The following is a 23,672-nucleotide window of genomic DNA, read 5'->3' as shown; positions in this document are numbered from 1 at the left end:
TTTCGTCCTGGTAAAACATCGACTAATCCAGTAGGAGTTGCCATTTGTAGTAGGACACGACTCGTTATTATCATAAGTAACTATAGATATAAGTCACAGATGTCGACGGATATGTTTCAATTGTCGAATAAAGTTTAATAACAATCATCATTAAGGCATCTAGTTAAAAAAATGAACAGATAACCCTGCCTACTAACCAACATGGCTGACATCGCTTAATATAGAACACAGGGGTGAAAAGCAAGTTTTGTTTAATATTTTTTTAATCGTTATATATAGAGAAAATCTAAAAGGAAACAATTATGTTCAGAATTATGAGCTTTAGCAATTGTCCATATATATGTCAAAACTGTCAGATAAATTGTTACAGGAGTTATTGCCCATTAATGACAAATTGTACTATTTTCTTTTTTGATTTTTATCATTAAAATTATGACATCTAGAGAGAAACCTTCTTCTGTTATGCCTCATTATGATTGATAAATAAACACTCTAAACCCCCAAAAAATTATAAGCAAGACAAGATATATTAATAAATCAAAGAAACTAAACAGACTAAAAGATGTGTTATACAAGATCAACAAAATATAGATTTTTGTCATGGTCGTTTCTCGTCTACAATGTTGGAGAGTGTCATTTGATTGGTATGCCCATAGACCAAGGTTAGCGACACTGTCAGGTGCGACGTTAAAATTAAAGTGGGTCACATAAACTGAATGACAATTCTTATGATTAGTGTGAAATACATGATTTTTATTATTTTATTAATCGTTTTTATTTGATTATTTTAAATACAAACTGAAGAAATGTTATTTTCACTACGTGTAGTACAAGTAGAAGCAACAGAGGTGCATTTCAATTTCAGAGTATTCATAACCTATATACATTCTTTTACAAATAATACAGGCAATTTGTCCAATCGGCCTGACGAGCAGTTCTATATAATCTGTCAAAAAGACACATTTAATCATGACTAAGCGGTTACATATCCATAATTGATCCACGACGACTTACGGATTATAAATCTAGAAAGGCAGGTATTATTACAGGAATGCTATGCAAAACTCGATATTTTACTAGTGAATGAGGAGTTGCTCATTAGGCATTGCCTCGTCTTAGCATCTGAATCTGTTTATATGTGGTTTTGATGTTGCATCATGGGGATAGGGACCTCTGATACAGCACAAACTTGTTTTAAGGAAACACATTAAATGGAACTGTATTTCAGTCCTTTAAATTTCATTCTATCAATCAAAAAATTGATTGAGTGATGTAGGAAACAAATATTACTTTCCTTTATAATGTAGTACGAGAGTGATAGATAAGATACATCAAAACCTAATGCTTTTGTCAGAACTTTTTTAATATATTTTGTAAAAGTTAATGTTTAAATGTATAATAAATTCATACCGATATACTGTTCTAAAACTTCACATTCGAATTATTAAAGAGATCTTAACCAATTGTATTTATAATTTTTGACGTAAACATCTCCAAGACTCATTTTATGTATATTTTTTAGAACTTAAAAAAACGAGATGACAAATTATACATGTTTTCTGATTACCTTCTGTTCATAATATTTGTGTACATTTTTTAAAGAAAAGAAGGGTGAAAGATACCAGTGGGACATTAAAACTCATACGTCGAACAGACAACACCATGGCTAAAAAAGAAAAAAGTAAGATCACAAATATACTGAACTTAGAGGAAAATCAATTCGGAAAGTCCATAATCACATGGCAAAATCAAATAACAAAACGCATCAAAAACGAATGGACAAGAACTGTCATATTCCTGACTTGGTACAGACCAAGAAAAAGACCAATAGTCGTACAATAGTACACAAAACACAATATAGAAATTTAAAGACTAAGCATATGGTGTTGGTCGTCAAATCTTAGCAAATAAAAGATATATATAGTACATGTAAAACACGTGTTAGTAGATTGGTACTGTCACCAAGTTATACACAAGAAAAATACGATTCTATTCTTTTCAAGCAAATGACAGAATTAGTCAGTTGACTGATGATTACTGTTAAAAGTACTGTGCCACTGGTATATTTATCTTTACTGTCGTCTGATCATCATCCTTGTTGATTTATATGAATAGTAAAAACCACGCCAGGTGTTCCAATTCATCCCATCAGCATAAGATTGATGTTCTCCTGCCAAATATCCACCATTGAGGTTGCTAAGGTGACACCACTTAAACCACCATGCACCATGGAAGGTAACAGCGCAGTTACCATAACTAGAAGCCTCGTGGTTTTTCTGGTCGTGAGTAGTAAATTGCATATTATTGGAATAAGTCAGACTATCTCCTATCAAAACAATGACACATTTTATTTGTAAAATTGCAACGTTCGTGGTCAGTTTTTATTGGTGGAAAAAGCTGGTGTGTCAGAAGAGAACCATAGACCTTCGGTTAAAAAACTGATAATCCTATGCCACATGCGGGATTCGAACTCAAAACGTCAGTGTTGACAGTGAATCATACTGACTATTCAATTGTTTTAAGTTTTAAAGCAAAATTTTGTCTATTATTTAACTTGGGTTGAATTATCAAAGATGTTTACACTCTGAGACATGTAAACTATACAAATGCAGTTTCAACTATTATGTGAACACTTGTTTATAGAATGCAGGATATTTTTTCTAAATATGATACTTGTACCATGCATTCAATCAAGAATTTGGCTAAATAAAACTTTCCTCACAGTTGTTGTTTGCAACAATAAAACTATATCAATATTTATATATGAAAAGTAATAGCATTTAAAAAAAATCATTTATCATGATGTTTAAAAGTGAAATACAAAAATACTGAACTCAAAGGAAAATTTAAAAAGGAAGGTCCCTAATCAAATGGCAAAATCAAAATCTCAAACACTTCAAACGAAATGTCATATTCCTGACTTGGTACAGGCATTTTCTTATGTAGAAAATGGTGAGTTGAACCTGGTATTATAGCTAGCTAAACCTCTCACTTGTATGATAGTCGCAATAGTTTAAAAAAATAATAGAACACATAAAGAAAATAACATAAATTTTCATTGCATGATTAATTTTGTGGTTTTGATATGTAATACTAAAAGAAATGCGTGATTTCTTTTTATGTTTGGCTTGAAAAGAAAACATTGTTATTTCATGCTATAGACCTCGAGAATTATTTGTTTGTTCTTCAACAGAATGTTTAATTTTGCTAATTTTTTTACAAAGTTAAGAAATGTTCATCCCTTTGATCTTAAATTTGGAATCGCATATTTGACGACCGGGTACAAAAGAGTATTTGGTATGATTTCTATGGGTATATGGTATAGCCGTGTGTAATTTTATGACAAGTGCAATTGCAATATACTAAAATGATATGTCAAACAAATATCAACTCCCAAATAAAATGTTATTCAAACAAGAACGACCACCTTTCTATGTTTCAATGTTGTTTTTTTTTCCATTTTCTTTTGTATACAGTCACTATGTATATAAACTATTTCACGAACCTAACCTTTATCAAATGACCACCTGTCTAATGAGACCATTTTTGTGCTCTTCCCTAAGAATGTGAAGTGGTCTTTTATAACCGGTTTAACTGTATTGCCAAGTTTTTCTTTCGTTCAATGCATGTGCTACATATTGATGTTAGGGAGCTACCATTTGATTTTTATGAGGGAAAAAAGGGGGGGGGGCTATGATGAAATTTAAAAATAGGCCAATTTACGAAGGGATGATTTCAACTTCACCATTTGGAATATGTTATACCCGTGTGTAATTTTCATGACTAGTGCAATATACTTTAATAATATGTCTGACTGATTACAAAGTTCGTTACCATGATGTCCTTTGTAAAGCAGTTAATTGAACAGGCATAGCAGGAGATGCGTACCCTATAGACATATCCGGTTTTACTCTCTTTGGAGTTTATTTGATTCGTTCAGCTTCTCTCTTGGTTGTTCCATAATTTTCAAATAGATTTTCGTGTTTAGAACATTGCTAGACTCCTGTCGCCTCTTATCAATAGATGAGCCATTACAACATGTAGTATGGCCTTTTTAAACCCAATTTGAGCAAAGTTACACATTACCTGCGTCGCCACTGTAACTGTTTAGTGATATTTTATATTTAGAAGCAGCATCTCCAATGGTAAATGATTGGTACTGTGCATAACGTGTTTCATTATCGAAATCCTCCATCAAAACCCTCAGTGTATACGTACTTAAAGATGTGAGCTGATGCAGTTTGTCATTTCCTAATAAAACACATAAATAATTGTTTTTTTTTTTCTTCCAAGATCATTACATTGGTCTTATTAGGTATAACCAGCCCAGCAGTCAACACTGCTGTAATCAAGACCAGGAATCCTTGTATTCACTCCTTTGTATATTATCAACGCTAATTAAAATATATAACCGTACACCAAAGCAATCCCAGATTATGAAGACGACGACATACAGACCTATACCATACATTTGTTTTGTTTTAATTCTTAAAACATATGTCACGTAGATTTTTCTTTTCTTTTTTAACTGCTTCTGGTAAGTTATATATTAATTTGAAAATACGACGACAAACACATACAAATTATACCGTTTATGATATTTCAGAGATTAAAAAAATCCAAGCACAATCAATGACTTCATTATTGTCCAATGAAAAATAAGTACGGAAAAATACGGGACATATGTTGATAAAACTATCCACCGGGGTAATAGTCTTTGAAACTATTGACTGGCAAATAGTCTGTGGAATGAAATAGCACAAATATTTCATTCTTTTTTATAAAGAAAAAACATACTGAGGTATAATAAGTTATTTTAATGACAGATCCATGCGCATTGCGATCACCGGATTTTTACGTGAAGGGTCACGCTAAGGTCACTTGCATACGGAAAATATGTCGGCGAATTGCTTCCTGGAAGCAAGCAATTAAAATAAAGTAAACTTCTTCTAAGTGTGGACAAATTAAAGAATTTATAATGAAAACTATCCATTTAGTTATAAAAAAAACCATATGCATCATTTTTTTTAATTTGAGGTTATATATGACTTTAAAGATCTCCAAAAAAATAAATATAAACTGATTAAATTGATTAACTCCTATGAGGGGAGCACAATAAAGAAGTAGATAGCAACATTGCAAACTTTGATAAGTACATCTGTATGTCAAATAACAACACCTTAAAATAACCCAAAACAGGTTCACAGAAAAAAAAGGTATCCCTTGTTATTTTACTTTTTTCGTAATCTTCATGCTGGAAACTTGTGCTTGTTTGCAGAGTATGAAATCTTTTAAATTAGACATAATAATTAGATACAATTAACATCGGATTCAGTAGCTTATTCAAGCGTGTGAATGACTTTTTTTGTTAACTTTATATAAGTGTGTATTCTTTTTGCAAATAATAAATACCTAGCCAAAATTCCTTTTTCAAGTTACCAAAACCTTCTTTGTACTCCTTCCAGTTCTTATAAAAGTCAAGGTTGCCATTATATCTTTTCTGGAATACCTACAACATATATCACATGTCAAATTGAATACTTTTGGCATTTTACTTTGCAATGAGTACAAAAAGGGACACATTTTAATATATGCAGCCTCCTCCATTAATAACTTCTATTTCATGTGAATCTTCAATAGGAAATAAGATAAAACAAATGTTTTCGGAATAACTTTTTGATTCCAACTGTGCATAGAAATCCCTTGTTTTTTTGGCAATCAAGAAATACATTCGGATGAAAAAATCGAATTATTTATCAACTTTAAATATGTTAAAAATATAACTATATTTTATAGTTATATAAAGCAATTAGTACTAGTATATGAAAAAGTACGGAGAACAATATACATTTATAGTTTATCTTACTAAAAATTACACGACTACACCTAAATAATTTGAACTTCGTTTTCAAAATATAATTTAAGAGTCAAATAAGAATTCAGTTCCATGAAAAAAATGCAAGTCTTTATAATAAAAGTTCGAACGATTAAACAAAGAATAAAACAGATCACTTTAAAACTTCTAGTCTTAAATCAAAACTCGTAAATGTTGATATTTATGATAAAAACAACTTAATGTCACCATGAATGTTACAAAAACTGTTACCATAACATTTAAAATGTCTCAAATCTGATTATACAAAGACACTTTTAACTCAGCATTTCTTATCTTATCAAACTAATAGTGCGGTGACGGAATAGTGAAAAGGCGATTATTAACAGAGTTGAATTTAACTTTAGGGTATACGGCTTAAAATTGGTATACATCTAGAGAAATGATTTTACTTTAATTTTAGACTGGTCGTCAAAAAGTCGTACGGTGTAGATTTTTTTAATTTGCCGTTTTGTTAGCAAAAATGACATGAAATGGGGACTCGACGAGGCATGCATGTAATTTCGGCCATTTTATTTTTTTAATCGTTGCCAAATATATGTATTTCGTATAGGATTTAAATAGCACATATAATATGTTATGCCTTAAACAATAAAACTAAAATCGTAAGTCTTTTGTTAAAAAAATATGAAGATACAAAGCTCTAAAACTTTGGACATTTTGCCGCCTCACCGGATTTCAATCCTTTGCAAGAACGCACTTAATATCTTTAAATTATGAACTAATTTATAGAACGTGAAAATTCAGCAAATACTCTTTTCAGTGACATAATTTTTTATCATAACAAACTTCAAAAAAAGATTTAAAATAGCATTCAAAATATTCACTATTAAAATACAATCTTAAATAATTTTCCGGAAATTCGTGTCAGGTACCGTACCGGCTGATCTAATATTATTAACCTTATTGATTTTGAACTTCAGGCGCACCATATGTTCGATTAGTATATAGCAATCATCACTTGATATAACTTGTATTTGTTCAAAGTTTTTGGTTTCTTAGATATTTTTGTTTGTTGTTTGATTTATTTTGAGGTTGTGTTGATTAGGTTTTATTTTTTTAAGAGGAAAATAAATTATTTAGTTGGAAGTTATTTCGGCCATTCTTTTTTTAATCGTTGCCAAATATATGTATTTCGTATAGGATTTAAATAGCACATATAATATGTTATTCCTTAAGTAATAAAACTAACATCATAAGTCTTTTGTTAAAAAAATATGAAGATACAAAGCTATAAAACTTTGAAGAATTTTTTTAGAAATTGAGGTCTGGCCTAATCCCAAAAGATGGCACAACAGGGAAGTCCGTTGAAACTTGGCCCTAGTACTGCAAAGAGGCTGAAACCAAGTTTAATCTTAGAAAAATGTGTAATTTGCCAGAAAAGCAGTAATGAAACAGTTGTTTTATTTACTCATAACAGTAAATCGCGGTTTTTTGCTGCAGCTGGTAAGCGTAAACGGATGATATTTACTTGAAACTGATTAGTGATCATGATTCATTCGGTGATATACCGAATGACAGTTTGGAAATGGTTTATCGTAAAAGTTGCTACAAGTCTTATACAAGTGAATACAATATTGCGGTATTTATTAAGAGACAAGATGATGAAGAAGCGGACTGTTCAATACAGGACAGTCCAGTCACGAGTATCTTAACTCGATTTATGTCTTCTACTACCAATTGGAGTGCTTGTATATTTTGTAATAAGAAAAGCTACAAGGAAGACAAAAAACTTTTGAAAATTGAATCAGATGAAAGGGTTAGTAGTATAACAAACGCTGCAAACCATAACGGTGATTCAAACTTGCTACATAAAATTAGTCAAGACAATTTTAAAGAACAAGCTTTTTACCGTTACCAGTGCATAACAAAATATCTAACGTACTTAAAAAAAAAAGATATTGAGGTCGTTGGTAACTCAAAGTCAGAATGTGAATCCATAAATGCAGCTGCTTTTTCCAAATAAATCTCTAGCATAAATGATGATTTATTAAGGAATAAAAAGGCATTTCTATTATCCTCTTTAATTGAGAAATTTGTTTCATATCTACCCAAAAATATGCCTACAAGCTTTACAACAAGGAAACTGCAGCAATATTTGGAAAACCTTTACGGTGATTCTGTTGTCATTCAATCACAACAAGGTCAGGGCAACTGTAGTCCAACATGATAACGAGTAGCAATATAACACTAGGGGATGCAATCAAGCTAAGGCAGCCAGTAATTTGAAAACTGAGTTAAAATGGTCAAATGAAAAACAAACGAGACGTATGTATAGCGAACAAACGGATGACCAACTCCTTTATTCAGTAGCAAGTATAATTCGGAGAGACATTGACAAAGTAAGAGTTTTTAAAGAACACTACCCAACTTCAACGGAGGTATCATTTGAAAATTCTGTACAGTCAATGCCCGTTTCTTTGGTCAAACTACTAGTACTTAGTTGGATTACGGACGAAAAGGCGTTTAGCACTTGCACTGTTCCTTCTAATATCAAAGCAGAAAGTGTGAGGAAAAGTTTTGCTTTAACGGAATGTATTGTTGCAACTATATATAGCTAGTCGCAGTATCCTTACACCTTTTCATCTTGGTCTTGCAGTTCAAATATACCACGAGTTTGGGTCGAAGCGCCTTATTGAAATTCTGAACGCGCATGGGTTTTGCGTTACATATAGTGAATTGCGGAGATACCTTACCAGTGTTGCAAACCATGAGATTAGTCGTATCAGTGGCGATCGATACATCCCAGGAGGTATTCTTCCCATTTCAGAAGGAGGTCGATTGATTTAAGAGGGTTCTGATAATATTGTATTGACATAAACGCCGAGACAATAGATGGAAAAAACACCTTCCATTCTCTTGCTAAGGCTGTATTTTAAACTAAATCAGCTGGCGTTTATGACTATGGTTCAGAACGAAAAAAGCTAGAAAAAGAGAGATCTTTGGCTAAAGATGATAAAACAGCATCATTGACCGATGCCATTTCTTACCTTAAACCAATGTAGATCAGAACCTCCACGACGGTCGGATGCTTTCGATAAACTTCAATTATGGGATTATAATAAGAATAATGATGTTGATCGGATATGGGTTTTCTCCATACTTTTGTCAAGGGATGTTATAGAGTTCCCAATGGAAATAAAAGTGAATGAACTAAAGATTCCTTTTTGGACAGGGTACAATTGTCTTTTGTCTAAAAAGGGCGCCGATGTTACAGTTGTAGCATATCCTGCAATTATAGATTCTAAACCGAATGATATGGCCACAGTGTATACTGCCATGAAGAAATGTCTTGACATGTCTAATGATGCTGGACAGGATTACGTTATTCAAACATTTGACCAGCAACTCTTTGCAATCGAATCGCCATATTCTCAGGCTTGGTGGTTTCCACAGTTTGTCGTGTTTCTTTGCCTCTATCGGGAAACTTTGGGCCGAAGGCGGTCTTCGCGATTTGTTGGTAGATTCTGGTGTGTATGCTGGACATACAGCCGAACTTATGTTGAATAGTAAAGAGTTTAGCAGGGCTGTCAGAGGGTTCACGTTTGTGTTTGAAGCCCTACAAGTTCTTTTCATCTCAGTATTTATACACTGGGTACCTTTGATTACTTCGATCAGATACCATCTGCGTTCTTGAATATTTTGTTAGAGTTCCATACAAGTATATGTGATCAAACGGACCAAGCCTCAGACATTAAAACTAGACTGGAAAAGTTGTTTAAAGACCATGTACCGCTTCTTATCGGTATGTTCAAAGAATGGGGACACGATACATCACCTACTTTCAAATATTGGGACATGTTCCTCGTTGCCGTTCAAATTATGTTGTCAAATGTAAGAGCAGAACGAGAAGGTAATTGGTCGGCTTCATCCAAAATGCTGTCCTATTTTTACATTACCAACCGTGCAAATTACTCTAGATGGATGCCTGGATATATTCTTGATATGCTCGAACTACCAGCAGAGATCGAATAAGCTTTTAAACTAGGAGAGTTTTCTATCAGACAAAAGCAAGGCACATTCAATGGTATTTGGAGTGATATGGGCACTGAAAAAAGCATCATAAAAGATTCGAAGGGTTCAGGTGGTATCGTTGGAATTACTAATCAGAAATCTGCTCTGATAAGATGGACTCTGACTCGTCATTTATTAGCGCCCTTTAGTAATGAAATGAATGACAGAGCAGGTATTACATGCAAAAGTGACAATTCGCATGAGAAAATCAAACAAACAGCTTTGAAGTGAGACGAAGAACAAGTACAAGCAATAGTTACCAATTTGAACCAAACAATGACTGATCCCTCTGATATATAGATGCCCACCCTCCTTGTCTCATTAATATCTCAACAGGCATGCATGCTACTAGAGAGGTTCAAGGTTCTTTACTCTCTGCAGTAGATGAAGGAGAAAATATGTGCAGAAAATTTGTTTAGAATGCGCTTTCTTTATACCAATCTGGAAGCTTCTATAGTCCTATTACAAAGTCCAAATTGAACACATTTGAACATATGAACGCTAAGACGACCATTAAGTATAAATCTGGCGAAATTATAACCAGCCATATCAATCCAGAAATTGTTTTCAGACGTGCTCTTGTTTTGGCTAACAGCAGAGATGATGTTACTATTGAAAGTATTCTCTCACTTCCTTTCACTTGGGCCTATCCCGGTTTCTTTGTTCCATAAAGATGGAACAATGAGAAAATCTTGTAAATCAGATCTAGTAAAACAGTTTGAAAATGAAGTCTCGCTGGTTCTTTCTTTGTTAGATTTTGATCCTTCGTTGACAACTGACATTAGAGACGGTATGGCTATAGTTCAATGCATGGATGCAAAGAAACATAAAGCACACACAGTAGCCGATGTTTTTGATCGGTATGATGTAAAACACTACATTAAGTCAGCTGAAAGAGAGCGTCGTACCAAAGTTACTGCTCATGCAAAGGTGTTGCAAGTAATTGAAGGAAGAAATGTCCCCGACTGGAAGAAATATCTTTCTGTTAAAGAAAACAAGCAGGCTCTCATTAAATTTTTTGGTGACTTCCTGGTCAAGTTCATTAAAAGCAATCCTCTATTAGTGCTCCCTGGACATACTTATTATATGGCAGGTTCCTTTGAAGATCCTGAAATTTCTTAAGTTATTTCTAACCAGGAAGTCGTTGAATGTCCTGAATTGTTCAGTACTCAGGAAGAGGCAGACACCCGCATGGCCCTTCAGGCTTTACATGCAGACAAAATAGTGAAAGAGATGTGAAAGAAAGGCAGGATCATTATAAAATCATCTGATACAGATGTCATTGTTGTCTGTATCAATTTTTTCAAGCAGATGACCAACACCATTTTTTAGCCAAATGGGAAATATTGGTACTATAAAAGATAATAGAAGGTTTTAACCAATTCACCAACTGTGTTTTTCTCTCCCTGAAATCATTTGTAGAGTTCTTCCTGTCGTTCATGCTCTCTCTGGGTGTGACACTACATCTCCCTTATTTGGAATTTGTAAAATATCAGTGTATAAAGTATTGAAAGATGCAGTACTGGATTTCAGTGAGTTGTACAATTTAGGAGATTTCGACACAGAGACTGCCATATCATGCTCTAGACCTTTTGTGGCAAGACTTTATGACCTGAAGAAGACATATGCATCCTGCCATCAGGACATTAACAAACTGCGAGTTAAGCTTGCTACAAGCAAAGATTCAAGTCTGTTCAGATTGCCACCCTCTGAAGCGGCGCTTCGACAGCATATCCTTCGTGCCTCATTTCAGACCAAAATTTGGCATGCTTCCTGTCTTGCATAACCACCTCTGCCTTCACCATTGGAATACGGATGGAAATCATTCAAAGATTCATTGCATCCTGTCTACTTTGAAGAAAACATGTCAGCAGATTTTCTTCATGACCTCACATGTTCGTGTAAGGGAAAATCACAATGTAAAAAGTCGTGTGTTTGTGTCGACCAAAACCTTGCATGTACCGACTTATGTTCCTGCCAAGGATCAGAATCATGCAAGAACGTTCATACATATATGTCCTTACAGAGGAGGTTTGAGAACTAAATTGTATTTGTATCACTAAGACCTTCATTAAAAATCTAAAGTTTTCACACAGTTAAATGCAGTTCTAGTAATCCAAAATACTTTTTACAATTGTGTATATGTTCTGCGCTGACTTGTGTTCCTTTTAATGCATGGTATAACATACAAAAAGTTTTTTTAAAGCCACATATCAGTCTGTGTTTAGAGAGTTTATTGTCAATTTGACGTGTACCAACTCTACCCTAAGTGTACAAAACTTAATTGTTTAACCGATATTGGTTAATAAAAGATATTTATCTTAAAGCAGGCATGTTTTTTCGTATTTTATACTCTTTTATTATGGTTTGGATGCTTGTAATAACGATTGTTTCGAAAAAATACTTTTTTTTAAGTTAAAAATCACCCCCCTTTTTAAAAAAAAATGTTTCAATTTATCGATACAGTTTATTTTAGGATGATTTTTTTATTTTTTGGATGAAAAATTGAATAAAAAACAGAATCCATGCTGTTTTGCTAAAAAAATATGCGATAAGGTATTTTAGTAGATATCTTATATTCATTGCAATTATGTATGGAAAATGGTGGTTGACCTTTGATCTCGATTTCTGAAAAACTGCACCATATTTAGTTTTGACGACCAAATTAATTTTAAAGTACATATATGATACGGCCGTGTGCCATTTTTGAGGATTAGATTTTTAAAATGTTCACTCTGGTCACCGTACTATAAGACATCATATACATGTATATATATAGCAAACGGTATAAGGGGTAAAACCATCATACATTGTAAAGACATCATAGGGGTATCATGGTGGATCGTAATGCCTACAAGTTAATATAATGCATACAATTTGTAAATACAAGTTATAAAACATACATTATAAAAGGTGAACGGATAAACCATTGTACTTGTTGTTGAAAAGATGAATAACAGTACTACCCAAGTTTTCACTTAACGCTTCTACCGTACCGTACGCTGTTATCCATGTGTGTAGTAGACGGACGGATACGGGAACTTGACAATAGAACTAATGTCACTAATGTGTGTAAAAAGTGCTCACCGTCCACCCTCCACCATCTGTTTCCATGTCACAATACACTTTATAACCGCAGTTTTCTCCAGCAGGATTTATAGAGTATACACCACTTCGGCCTTTTATATCTCCGCAATCTTTTGGGTAATCACCTGGAATGTAATTAATTAAGTTCAAAAGTGTCAATAGAGACTAACACAAAATAACAAAAACAACTTGGGTTACATGTCTTTATTATATTGAATGATCTGAAAGGAATACGTTTTATTTAGTTAAACAGTTAAAATCAGTAATTTTGGTCAAATTCATTTGATGGGATGAAGGGACGACAAGCTAATAAAGGGTCAAAATTGGAAACTTCTTTTTTCAATTGACGAAGAATCAATGGTCAAATTCGTTTTTAATAAAACTATATATCATTTTGCTAAAATTGCACCAGGAAAGTCAAAAATTAAAAACCAGATGGCCGAATGTATTTATAAATGCCTTGTATAAATGCCTTGTTACATCAATAGTCAGACGACCAAACGAAACTTAAAAGCACGAAGACAAATCATAGGAAAATTAAAGTAAATAAACAAACTTTAAGATAAAGTTTGGTTATTCATTTTTGAAGCAGAAAGATTTTGATGTTTACTATTTTGCAACTTCTTTTAGACCCTTAAATAAATGAGGCATTCTGAGAGACATACAATCGAACAAATATAATTATATTTACAAGTGTCATAGGTTATTAGTCATTTCTTTTATCTTGCTGCAAATGAAAAGAGATAGTGCAATTTATTATATACTTAGTAGTAAATAAAGATAAATTGTATGTGTAATACAATCATTGGCAAGCGTGCTGTATCAGCCACCCGTGATGATATCGATATCAGCACGGTTGCAAAAGCTTTATCACACCTTTAATTTGTATGACGTCACGTCATCGATTGCAGTCACTGTTGCAAAGGCTTTCAAATCCCTAATCTGTATGACGTCATGTCAAACCGATAATCTGTATGACGTCGTGTTACATAGAAAACATCTACTTGATGTATATGTATATAATAAAGTGTATATGATATGGTTTTTTCAATATCACACACCATATCAACCCTCAACCAATATAATCCCTCGAGCAGAGCTCTTGGGATCATATTGGTGTCTCGGGTTGATACGGATGCGATATTGAAAAAGCCATATTATATTCTCTATTTAACTGCATGTGCTATAATTTAGTTGATTAAAAATCTAAGTAATTCAATATCTTTATCATACATGGTCACTGTTTGGCAATCCACTTTCATGTTGTCGATGCATATTAAATAATCTGAGAATAAGTTTTGGATACAAGAATTGATGCACTGGCCAACTCAATTATAAAAAAAGTAATCTTAGAGGATCAACATAAAAAGAAAAAGGGTGGGTGCACTGTTATTAAATTGCAAACCTGACTGGGATCAATCTATAACAGTGAAAAATAGGACAGTCGGCATCCTTCCTCAGCATAACCAAAGAATTTAAAATCATATAAGGAAACATCTCGATCACAAATGATTTCTGATTTATACAGCAAAAACAGTTATATTAAACCCTGGACATACTATTAATATCACCTTAAACATTTTATATAACTAAACTACATTTCAAAATATTTTCTATTGAACATTAAACTTTCTCAAAAGAGTTTAATTAAAATTTTTTCTCATTTTCAATAGAAACAAATCAATAAGAAATAATTGTTCATTTTTTAATTGCTTATTTTGAATTTCTAATATGGTAAAGATATTTTACTCTTTTTCAAAATACATTTCTTAAATAAAACATTTTGTTTAATTCAAAGTGGAAATTAATGCAAATAGACGTAGTTAAAAACAAATATTAGACACCAGTATTTGTTAAAACCAAGAACAATGTATGCGCTTTCCCAATGGTCGTCCTTTAGGAACATAATGCCGATTTTCCTTAGTTACAAAAAAAAATGTATGTTATGACAATAAGGAAGCCTCGGTCACACCTTACCGGATAACACGAACGGACGCCTAACGGATGAAAATAAAAGTTGTCCGTTGACAAAATTGTTATCCGTTGGGAGTCTGTTTATGTACTGACCGAATAAAACGGACGTGTAACGAATGCATAAGGGACACACACCGGATATGCAACGTACGAGAAACGGAAACGTACCGAACAGAACGGATGTCGAACGTACATCCAACGGAAGAATACCGCATAAAACGGACACCTAACGGAAGCGTACCGGATAAAACGGATGAACAAAATATACGGAAAAATTAAAGGCGACAATAATAATACATGTAACTCGCATAAATATTCAAAATGTTTCTGTGTAACTGGTTTTCGTTTGTTCTTCAAAATACCGCCAAAGGGCAGTGTCTGGCCTGAATAAGAGCTGATTGATTGTGAAGACGTGCCTTTACTCTAAGATCGATTAATATGAATAATAAGAATTCATGAACCTTAAGACATCTGACATACCAATAATTGGCATTTCTGACGAGAAATTTTCAATTGGCATTTATCCGTTTCAGATCCGTTCATCATCCGTTTTATCCGTTATACGTCCCGTAGAAGTCTGTTTCTCATTCGTTCAACATCCTTTTTCTCCGTTAAACGTCCGGTAGAAATCCGTTGGTGAATTTATCTTCCAGACCCCAACGGATGTATAAAGGACACGTAACGGATACAAAACGGAAACGAAACGTACGAGTACCGTTCAACGGACATTTTATTCGTTGGACGTCCGTTCAAAGTTTTGAACATGCTCAAAATTTTCCACCGGACAGAACGGACGTCGACGGATAAAACGTACGCTTAACGGACATGCAACGGATATGGACGGACGTCTCACGGATAAGAACGGATGTCTAACGGACATGAACGGATTGAAAAAAGTCATCCGTTAGTCGTCCGTTTGAGCTATCCGGTAAGGTGTGACCGAGGCTTCAATGTTAAATGATTATGTAAGAAGGAAAACCACACCTCAAAATATACATTATAAACAGTTTTACCAGTATTTAACTTTCTAATGAACACAACAGATAAATTGTTCTTAAATCAGGCAATGTTGTTTTTTTTTTTTATGAATAAATATTTTTAGTTGTTTTATATGGTTTTTGAGGGAAGGAGGGGAAAACATTTTCGACATGAAATTGAAACAATTGCCAGAATGTAGTCAAGTATAAGAGAGATAAAAACACTGTACGCCTGTTGCTAAGTTACAGTGCTTGTATAATGACTGCTCGCGTGTTCGCGTGTTCTTTCTTCTTAACCTATTTCGAAAGAGACTAGATTATTATACATAAAGAACACGTAAAGCCTCCCATTTTCATCATATAGAATCTGATGCGTTTCATGCAGTTTTAATTCGAAATGTAAATAGATGATAATTATGCAACGAAATCAAATAAATTTCGTTCGTGAGTAAAAAATCAGAAATTCGACAGTGGAACACCAGACTCAAGCTAGCAGCCAATTTACTAGCAGACAGTTTTCAGATATGTCAAAAAAACAAAAAGTGCATAAGATTCAAACGTACTTAAAATGTGTTTACTCCATGGAGAAATGGCGGAATTGATGCTACTTCAAATGAACATATTAACCTTTGTTATTTGAGACGAAGAAATCTTGATGCTTGTAGCGTAGTATTTGTAGGAAAACATGTCAAATCTCCTTAAAATTGAAAATTATTAATTTTAGAAAGTCTTTTAAGTACCTTTAATCTTGGAAAAAATAAGTGCTGCATAAAAAAACTGATAAAGATGTCCACAGATAAATTAACATGAGGATTTCAAGACAACATAAAATAAAACCTAAGGAAGGGAATACGCTGATACGGTAGGTCGATGTTCCAATTTAAACCAAAAAGTCAATGTTATATGACTGCATTTTCAAACATTTATCTTTGTTAAGGTGTAGTAATTCATACTGACCTATTCGGATGAGAAGTGCATTTTGCCATGTTTCTGTCGTAGGGGTACAGTCGGAATCCAATAGACATTGTTTTAATAAGTTATCATAACTTGCTGTGACACAATCTGTTTTGCTTGTACACAGGCTGGAACAAGCTATAGAAGAATCTGTTTTAGTTGTAATTGTAGAAAGACTTGAAACAATTCTCTTTCCCGATTCTACTGTAAATTTCTTTTTATTTTCCGATATTCCATAGCATACTTGGTTCATCATAACGGCACCATAAATTAGAAAGGTGAGACACATGCCAACCATCTCCATCAGCAGTCGAGGCAGAATGAGTTTCTTTTTGTATATTTTGCAGCATGTGCAGTGCATGTATCGATTTTGTGTCATTGATGCAGACCCCATATCCATTTTTTTCTATTACAATTATTTCAGGCAATTAAACTAGCCAAATAAAAAGCAGGATAAGCAATTATATTTTTATTTAAATAAAAGATTTTCAACTGGATAAAAGAATATTTTGTAGATTATTTAAATATTGAAATTGACAAATTAAATCGGTGCAAGATGCAAAAAATGCTTCAACATATCTAACAGTACATTAAAAATGATGAGTAATTATCAACTTGAATAATGCTCCTTATTTTAATTGATTCAGAATAATGATTACTTTTTATGCACACAGTGAAATCAGATAAAAGTGCCTGAGTATCATTGATGAAAACAAAAACAGTAGTTAGGTAATAACAAATGTGGATTCGGAAAATGACATCTGTTACAAATACAAACTTTTAGCTACCTCTTTACAAGCAGAACCAAATACAATGAAAGTTTCAACTATGTACTGTCTTTTGAATCTGCACAGAACTCCTTACAAATATAGATTTATGTCGTCTTCAAGCCATTGTTCCACTACTTAACCATCTATACAACTTACAAGTACACTTGGTACAACTAAATAATAAATGTTAATAATTGTTTAGAAAAAGGTCTTTGAAAATAGTGGAATTAATTAATTTTGATGTGTCAAACAATCGTTTGGAGTACTTGATAAGTTACATGCTTATATTGGTGATTTCGGATTTGTTCAAACTTTTTTATTTTTACAGCGGATGACCGTGAGGGCATTTAGGTGTTTTTCTATCGCCTAGATTTCCATTACGTAATATTCGTTTTGGGTTTTAAACCGATCTATAAAAATGATGGCTACGTCGACACCATCAAGTGCAAACTAACATTCCTTATCACTTGTTATAAATTCATTTCTTCAATGAATACTCGTCAAATACTTTTTATAGAAGATAAATTTATAATATTAACATGTTTTGTTATATGTATATACATATAAGTGAAAAATCATTAATATATATCACACGCATGCGGAGGAATATCTCAAGAACGTTTGCAATCTTAAGGAACGATAACTCTGCATGGATGATTAAACATTTTTTGCGGGAAAATGCGAATGCTTAGACGCAACGTCAGATATTGCTACCATTTAGTGTAACAGAAAAATGACGTTAAATTGGAAACGCGCTTTATCTAATTCTTCCTGCTTTCCTTTTTGGGTAAATGTAAAGTATAACACACAAGTATAAATGCTATGAGAATCCAATCCAATAGGATTTTATAATTAACATAGGATATTCAATTTTACTGCTAGTAATTAGTTGATTTTGGAGGAATATTGCTGCATTACATATTCAAACCGAGTATGATTTTATTCAAGCAGTGACATACAATAGCTTATACTTATGATACTGAAGTTTTCTTACTTTTTGATCGTCTTATAGATGTGTATTTTTGTAATGTGTGCATCATTTCGTTTTGTTGAAAGCAGGACATTTATATTTAGTGGAGGAAGGAACACGCGAATGCAGTTCATGCCATCCCTAGCATATTACGCTTGTGGCGACGTCAAATTATGATAACGGACAAACTTGCAAGACATTTTCATTAATCCGTATTTTTTATAGATAACCCTGTAATCTTAATGCTATTTGGTGTACCAACTTCAACTTCAAAAGTACTTTTTATTGGTATAGTTATCAAAGCCGAAAATAATCTTCTCGAAATCAAATTTTTTTGGCCGTAAAAGTTTTGTGAAGGCATGAAAGTTTAACTCGGACATTTCTGCAAGACATGATTGTAAATCTATTGTTTTGAATTGAATATGTAGCTCAATTTATTTTTCAATTCGAATTTTGGGAGCTAACACTTAGTACAAAACGATGGTGCTTACAACTTAATGATTTATCTCTCAAAATTGTATTTTTGAACTGAAATGTTTCAAGTTTCCAAATTAAATTTCCGATGGGACATTTCCGTACATCATATTCTTTTGAAAATATGCATGCAAATTTAAAATGGAGACAGCCATGTTAACCAATACTGAAATATATCACGTCATACAATGTTCATGCAAATTTCGAAGAGTTGCGTGAACATTTCGCGAATTGTTCGAGTTTTATGTTTCGAGTTTGTTACATGGGACAACGCTTAAGTAAACGTTTTTCGGATAATCTGTGTCTTCCTAAGCCTATGACTATTATATTTTTATTCTTTCTCTATCATAATGTGAAAATTTAACAATCAATCTTTATTTTCATGTGTAATTTGAAATATTTATTTCAGCATTTCTATAAAAATTTCCCGTCAAATATTTACTTAACGCTATTGTTCGTGGTAGTAGCAATATCTAACGTTGCGTCTTACTCAAATCCATTCTATTAGAAAAATCGAATTCTTACAGAAGTCAAGAGTGACGTGTCCACCATGCACTTGCACTGCACTATTATTAATATAGTAGAATATAATGATATACAAATGCATGAAAATTATATATGATACATGTAACTGTAATATACAAGTATTGATATAATATATATATATAACAATAAACCAGAGTATACTGATTTGTATCACTACAATATAATAGTCATTACGATGAGGATGAATTCCCAGTCTTTAATTTATCATCCACGCACGAACTTTTCCCAGAAAAAAATTATATCTGTACATTAACCTCACTTTCAGGTATAAAGATGTGATTTTTTTTATTACAAGTGCTTGTCGAACCATCCACAAGAACTTGCGGTCATCCGATGTTCAGTACTTCAGTACTTTGATTTTCTACACTATAAACCACTTTGCCCCATAATCTTATCAAGTAAAAATTCACGCAACTCATTAAATCTATAATACTAAAATTACGAGGTCCAATTAGTCAGCCGTCATCACGTAAAAACGACGAATCACAGAATTCAACTTTATATATAACTAATATAGTACAAAATTGTAGATTAAAAATTACACCACTCCAGGCCCTTTTGTTAACCACGTAATTAATATTGCCAATAATTAAGAAGTTCCGGGTCGAGTCCGCTACCGATACCAATAGTATATTCACCTGTTACCTATTACCTTATCTGTACGTTCCGCATCTGACAGGCGCACCACCAAACGTTGTATTCAGGACTAATATGCTATATACACGGGTCATAACCACAGGGTTGACACTACTAAATTGTCAAATTGTTACCTATTGTAGTATTTTAATCAGTAAGACTTTCTAAGATAACAATACGAATACTAAAAATCTGGACTAAAAATAAGGCGTATAGGTACAGTTTTCAATTTGTTAGTGGGCATGACGTAAAACAGCAAAGCAAAGAATTCAACTTTATTTATAACTTATATAGGAAATGCTGTTGATTACAAAATACTCCATTCCAGGACCTTTTGTTTTCCAAATAATTAATATTACCAATAACTGATAAGTTCCAGTTCAACGGGTTCAAACAGAAAGACTTGAAAGCAGAGAAAGACTGTGTATCTTATAATTTGTCAGCCGTCATCACGTAAAAACGAAGAATCACAGAATTCAACTTTATATATAAAATATAGTACAAAGGTGTAGATTAAAAATTACACCACTCCAGGCCCTTTTGTTTTCCACGTAATTAATATTGCCAATAATTAAGAAGTTCCGGGTCGAGTCCGCTACCGATACCAATAGTATATTCACCTGTTACCTATTACCTTATCTGTACGTTCCGCATCTGACAGGCGCAACACCAAACGTTGTATTCAGGACTAATATGCTATATACACGGGTCATAACCACAGGGTTGACACTACTAAATTGTCAAATTGTTACCTATTGTAGTATTTTAATCAGTAAGACTTTCTAAGATAACAATACGAATACTAAAAATCTGGACTAAAAATAAGGCGTATAGGTACAGTTTTCAATTTGTTAGTGGGCATGACGTAAAACAGCAAAGCAAAGAATTCAACTTTATTTATAACTTATATAGGACAATGCTGTTGAATAAAAAATACTCCATTCCAGGACCTTTTGTTTTCCAAATAATTAATATTACCAATAACTGATAAGTTCCAGTTCAACGGGTTTAAACAGAAAGACTTGAAAGCAGAGAAAAACTGTGTATCTTATAATCGACATGACTTTATCAGATGACAATACTAATACTAAAATAAGGCTTGCGCATAGTTATATACTTTAATTCAGTCACGGACCCGTGATATCACGGGTGTGTTCTAGTGGGTATTTAAAAAGTCAGGATTGAAATATATATGTTCAAACTCTTTAAGATCATTTTTTAGTAACAACAAACAAAAAAATAATGTCAATTTGACCTAAATTGATACTATAAATGCACTTTAATTTTAACTAGATAACATTTTTGTTTGCGAATGGAGATTCTGTCGGGCCGCAATCCTATTACACTCCGCTGAATCGCATTGCACACGGTTATGTCTGGACTCAGTCGTAATGTGTTCTGTTATTATCGGGACTCTGACGTTGGTTTCATTGCCGAATTTCGTATTAATAACGGAACTATTCCTGAACGGTTTCGGCAAAGACGGGTCGCTTTCGGCAAGATCTGAATTCAATCCGGACTCAATCGGCCAAAAAATAGCAATGGCAAATTTCATAAGATCATGGACGTGCCAGAGGACAGCGTCCAGAAAACACAGAACATTGTTACGATGTTAAGTTAATCCGATACATCAGAATCTGTCACGACATATTCGGGTCATTATCAAAAAAGCATGCAAAACTATGTTATTGGGTCTTTTTAAGTCACAGACATGAAAATTTATCAAAATAACAATTGCATATGTTAGATATGAATGTTTTGTGATACACAGTATACTGTTTCCAGTATGAAATGTTATAAAAACATCCTTAATGCATGTTTTCTTAAACCCTTGAAGATAGCCAGAATTAATTGTTATTTTTTACTATAAATCCTTTCAGACTTGAAATAGGACTATTATTCATATCATTTGTTATTATGATTTATCCCTTTTTATTGCATTTTGATACATACAAACATTTTTTAATGATTTTGGGAGGTGTATGTTGGTTTTATGATAAAAAAAATCACCAAAAGGAAATGTAACATTTTTTAAATCAATGGTGTTACCAACGGACAAATTAGTAGTATAAGAGTTATCTTTCGCAAGATTTGGTCATTTACAACAGTTTCTCCCTTAGCAATGTTACCTGTAAGCATGTTATGCAAAAGAAAACAAACAATTATGTTGAAGATTTAGTGAAAAAATCGTAAAAGTAAGTAAAGGTTATATCGTAATTGGAAATAGTGTCCATGGTGTACCCTTTATAAAAATCATTTTTTGAAAACATTTCCTTAACTTTGAATAATGAAACATATTGATTATAGAAACATGCACCAGTAAAAACATATAGAATAGGGGAATGGAGCACTTATTTCGTAACTGAATCTTAAAATACACCTTAAATTATTGGTGTTACTGTCAATGGTGAGACCATTTTGATAAAATAACACCATTGACCAGTTTAGTAACACCACTGAATATATCATGACGATCAGCATTGTTTTGTGTTTCTTTCATGTTTAACAAGCTAAACATCATATTTTTATGAAAAACAATACTTATTTAACAATGTTTTAACAATATCATGTATTACATATACACAGTTTTCACAAACTGATGTATGCTGGTAACACCAATGACACTATTTAGTAACACTATTGACATTTTTAGTAATGGATGTTACGTTATATAATTTGAGATTTTTTAGCCTTTAGAAGAATTATTTTTCATCTTTTTCTTTTGTTCGGTGATCTTGGCTTTGTGTTCAGTACTTGATAAAGGTAAAAATTTGAAATGTGATGTCATTGGTGATACTTTTGTGTCATTGGAGTTACTGAAGGGTCAGTGGTGTTACTATATAAAAATGCGACATTTTTTATCTTTATTCATAAATGAAAGTGTTTTTAGGTCGTGTACGAAGGATTAGGTATATTATTATCATTTAATCTTATACAATTCACATATATTCAGTTTAAGTGTATTTTTTAGTATTTACAACGGCCATAATTAGGACGGCCAACTTTTTTACGACAATGTATTCTGAAATTTATGTTTGAATAGAATGCACAGCTATATGAATAATGTCAATAGGTCGTAATTTAAACCTAAACAACAAATTGGAACAGTTGTTTGATGTTAAAAACAATATTTAGTACCTAAATGTATGCTTTAAATTGGTAACACCACTGACACGATTTTTTCAAAGGATGACCTTAATTGTTAAAATTGAAGAAACTTTTCATTTTTCCCATTGCATATTTCTGAATATCGTTGCTACCATACTATAGAATAGCGGGACATATTTAAAAGTTTCAAACAATGACATCATTTTTCAAAATATTACCTCGTCGAAATTTGCACTTTTTTTGATAATGACCCATTCACGATTCTAATC

General features: G+C 32.8%; 1 protein-coding gene across 1 annotated transcript; it reads right to left on the bottom strand.

Moving 5' to 3' along the window:
- Positions 1-1,780: 1,780 nt before the first annotated feature.
- Positions 1,781-19,613, bottom strand: LOC143060820 (ficolin-1-like). Its single transcript, XM_076233641.1, has 5 exons — positions 19,604-19,613; positions 12,995-13,119; positions 5,413-5,509; positions 4,087-4,251; positions 1,781-2,326 (listed from the first exon to the last, which is right to left on the bottom strand). Exons 1-5 carry the CDS (start codon positions 19,611-19,613, stop codon positions 2,073-2,075), a joined length of 651 nt encoding a protein of 216 aa, XP_076089756.1. The 3' UTR covers positions 1,781-2,072.
- Between the last annotated feature and the right edge of the window lie 4,059 nt (positions 19,614-23,672).

The sequence above is a fragment of the Mytilus galloprovincialis genome, chromosome 1 (assembly GCF_965363235.1).
Source record: "Mytilus galloprovincialis chromosome 1, xbMytGall1.hap1.1, whole genome shotgun sequence".
NCBI classification, from domain to species: Eukaryota; Metazoa; Mollusca; class Bivalvia; order Mytilida; family Mytilidae; genus Mytilus; species Mytilus galloprovincialis.
Note: the sequence above shows the minus strand (reverse complement) of the source record. Positions and strands in the feature narration are given on the sequence as shown.

Bases quoted from the DNA above. Each gene is read 5' to 3' on its own strand.
- LOC143060820 (XM_076233641.1), bottom strand. The intron at 5,510-12,994 runs GTGAGCACTTTT...TATATGTTGTAG, and splicing joins CAGATGGTGGAGGGTGGACG to GTATTCCAGAAAAGATATAA. The intron at 4,252-5,412 runs GTATTTATTATT...GTGTTTTATTAG, and splicing joins GAAAAAGGAATTTTGGCTAG to GAAATGACAAACTGCATCAG.